This window comes from Helianthus annuus, chromosome 14 (genome assembly GCF_002127325.2).
Source record: "Helianthus annuus cultivar XRQ/B chromosome 14, HanXRQr2.0-SUNRISE, whole genome shotgun sequence".
NCBI classification, from domain to species: Eukaryota; Viridiplantae; Streptophyta; class Magnoliopsida; order Asterales; family Asteraceae; genus Helianthus; species Helianthus annuus.
In genome coordinates this window covers 168,480,956-168,484,315 of record NC_035446.2, presented here as the reverse complement: position 1 = coordinate 168,484,315, position 3,360 = coordinate 168,480,956, and the positions used below count along the sequence as shown (strand labels likewise).

Genomic DNA, 3,360 nt, shown 5'->3' with positions numbered 1-3,360 from the left:
ACCAATAAGTTAAAAGTTGTGACTTGTGAGTGGTGTTGTACAGATCAAAAGTTTGGAGTGTTATCGACTAATTGATGAAAGTTTGGGTTATTTAAATCTAATATCCCTAATAAGAACTAAAATTCTTACTATTTATTTTGTTCTTTTTTCTTATAGATAAATATAGGCATGTTGCAATTTTGTTAGGCTACACGGTATGGGGGTCGGCCCCGGCCCGTCGCGGGTCGGCGACGGTCCAAACACCGTGCCGCCCCCAACCGTCCCCGTCCTAATCGTCGTTCCCTGGACGTTGGCGACGAAGCGAAATTGTGGGCCCCCTCCAAAAAAGTAACCGTTAGATAAAAAGAGGAAGTGGGTGCTGCTGCTGGTGTTGTATCTGAACTTACCAAAGAGAAGATCATGAACCTGTTGCCTCCGGTGAATCGGCGAAGGTATGGCCGGCCGAAACCCGGCTCCGGTCGCCGGAGTAAAGGGAGGAGGCAGAGACAAAGTGTGGTGTCGGCTGAGATGAAATGTGAAATGAGGGTTTGAGGGATTTTAGTATGGTTTATATACTAGGGTTTTTTTTTAACTTTAGGTTTTTAAGTTTATGTTTTTTTTAGTTTATTTTTTTTAAGTTTAATTTTTTTTTTAAGTTTATGTAATGTTTTTTAATATTAATGAAAATATTTTGTTACTTTATTTGTTAAATGTTTAAAAAAAGTTGAAGATTAAAAAAAATAAAAAAAATATAAAAGTGGTGGAGGATGATGACTAGGACCATCCTCCCATGCCCCCTAGTTTTGGAGGATGATCCATCCTTGGGAGGACTATGATGTGTCGCCTACGTGGCGGATCATCCTCCAAGGATGGTCCATCACCATACCATGTAGTCTTATAAACGTGAAAACGGACAAGTTCTATTATTATCCTTTGGAAACATGTAGAAAAACTGTGTTGTTACCTTAGAGGCTAAGATGGAATTAATTCACTATATAGCGATGTCCCTAGATGTATTTCACTATTTTGGTGCACAAGTATAAGACTTTTTAAACATCTTTATTGATGGACAACAAAGTATGAAAGTAACAATTGCTACGAGTTCTGATCATTGGACCACGTGGACGTACATGTCATATTTATGATCTCACTAAATGCACTTTCTCAATTATACTTATTATTATACTCATATAAAACAAAAAAATATATATATTTTTATAATGGTGCCATGCAGGTAATGGACCAACGAGCCATCATTGATGTAAAATATGATTATCTTGAGATGTAGATCGAACAATTAAGGTGTGTAGTTGTTTCTTGCTATTATTTTACTTCTTTTAAAGGAAACTTCTCAAATAATATAAAAAAATGGTTACACTTACACTTATATATATTGGAGTAAATTACTTTGTTTTGATAGTTTTAATTACTTGAGTCGAAAATCAAAAAAATTAACGCTCAAAGTCACTAACTGCTCATTTTATAACGTTTTGAGTTCTAGTGTTTTAGTGGTTTTAACCATTTGAGTTCAAAATCAAAGTACAAGTGTTAAAAATTAGATTTAAAAGGTTATAAAATAAGCAGTTAGAGTCTTGGGACGTAAAACTTTTTGATTTTAGATTCAAGTGTTTAAAATCACTAAAACATAAGAACTCAAAAAATAATTTACTCTTTAGATCAGAGTTGATAACAAAAGTAGTGAGAGAATCATTTAATATTTGGTTGGTCTAGCGATTTAAGCAATTAAGCTACTTATATTTGACATGGGCCATTAGATGAGTAATATTTTAAAGCTAGACGTGGACAGAAGATACTTTTTTTTCTTTTGTAGAATATTGTTCATTAAATATTTATGGAAACAACCACTCGATCCTTGTTTGCTGGATAATAAATTCAATAGAACAATTATGATATAACTAACACATGCACACACAATATAATAATAAGTAACAAATTAGTTTAATTCAATAAAATTTCCAAGAACAGATAAAATTACTTTTATATAATGGATAATGACAATTTCCAAGAACAGATAAAATTACTTTTTAATTAAATGTTTAAAGTTTGAAAGTTAGCAATTTGAATCAAGTCTGATTTTGCGCTATTTTTAAACAAATTCAAGATTTTAAAAGTTGTACATTGAAACGTTGATGTGCATCAAAACTTGTAGATAGGTTTTTTTTTTTTTTTTTTTTTTTTTTAACTTGTAAATAGGTAGGAGCATATAAACAAGATGACTATATATTCATGAATAAAAGCTTCTACATGTGTCTTTCTTTTTAAATCTACTCCTATCTTTAATTCTACCATCATCTTTCATATCATTCAAATTTCAAACACATAGAATACAATGTATACATCTAAGGTTACACCACCCAAAACACTAGAAACCAAGCAACCACAAGAAAGAACCAACAATGGAATTGGTGAGTCGTTTAGAGTATTGTACTACGGGAGTGCATCAGCAGGATCTGTGCCGTTTATGTGGGAGTCCCAACCTGGTACGCCGAAGCATACACTCGCCGAATCATCTCTCCCCCCTCTCACTCCCCCTCCGTCGTACTATCAAAAGTACGACTCATCAATGCAAGTTACTAACCAACACTCTTCAACAAGATCCGGGTTTTTCCGTACCATTTTTCTTCATTCATCCCGAAAAAAGAACATTGCGGTACCGCCATCATCCTCTCTGTCATCGTCTTCCATCTCCTCTTCCTCCTCTTCCTCGTCGCATTTGCATTCTTGGCAGTCAACTCCAATGAAGTTTGGGTTGGAGAACGATGAGCATTCGGGTGATTCGCCAACTTCTACGCTGTGTTTGGGTGAGTTTAAGAGAAGTTACAGGATTAAAAAGATGAAGAAAGCAATGCTATCGTTTGTACGTAATGGTAAGGCATGATGAGAATTCAAAGATCTATCTTTTTTTTTTTTGGATAAATTGTTCATGGGTTAATGAACTTTTGAATCATTGTTTCTCACTCTCTTGTATTTGCATGTTCATGAAAAAAAAATGTAGAAATAAATGGTTTTGAACAAATTACTATGAACTATATTGTGAATTTGCTTTTTATGTATATTATCTTGTGTGAGATAAATAATTTGGAACAAATAATTGTTTGAAACACCTTATTTTTATGAAACATATGTTAGTAATTTAAATGTACACAAGTAGTCTGTTTTTAGTAATTAAATACATATGTTTATCGTTTACAAACGGTCTCAGCTAAAGTCTCTCCTTTTGGTTAGGATTTTCTCTCAAAATTTTGTTTCAGTTTTAAGTGTGATAGCATTAGTTACAAGTTTATTCAAATATGTATATGATAATTTAGTAACATTATGTATATCTATTACACGTTAATTAAGCACAAAATAAGACGAATA

General features: G+C 33.1%; 1 protein-coding gene across 1 annotated transcript; it reads left to right on the top strand.

Annotated features, from left to right (window-relative positions):
- Positions 1-2,188: 2,188 nt before the first annotated feature.
- LOC110904946 lies at positions 2,189-3,074 on the top strand. The gene has a single exon (XM_022150808.2). It carries the CDS (start codon positions 2,330-2,332, stop codon positions 2,876-2,878), a length of 549 nt encoding a protein of 182 aa, XP_022006500.1. The 5' UTR covers positions 2,189-2,329; the 3' UTR covers positions 2,879-3,074.
- Positions 3,075-3,360: the final 286 nt, after the last annotated feature.

Bases quoted from the DNA above. Each gene is read 5' to 3' on its own strand.
- LOC110904946 (XM_022150808.2), top strand. From the start codon at position 2,330: ATGTATACATCTAAGGTTACACCACCCAAAACACTAGAAACCAAGCAA.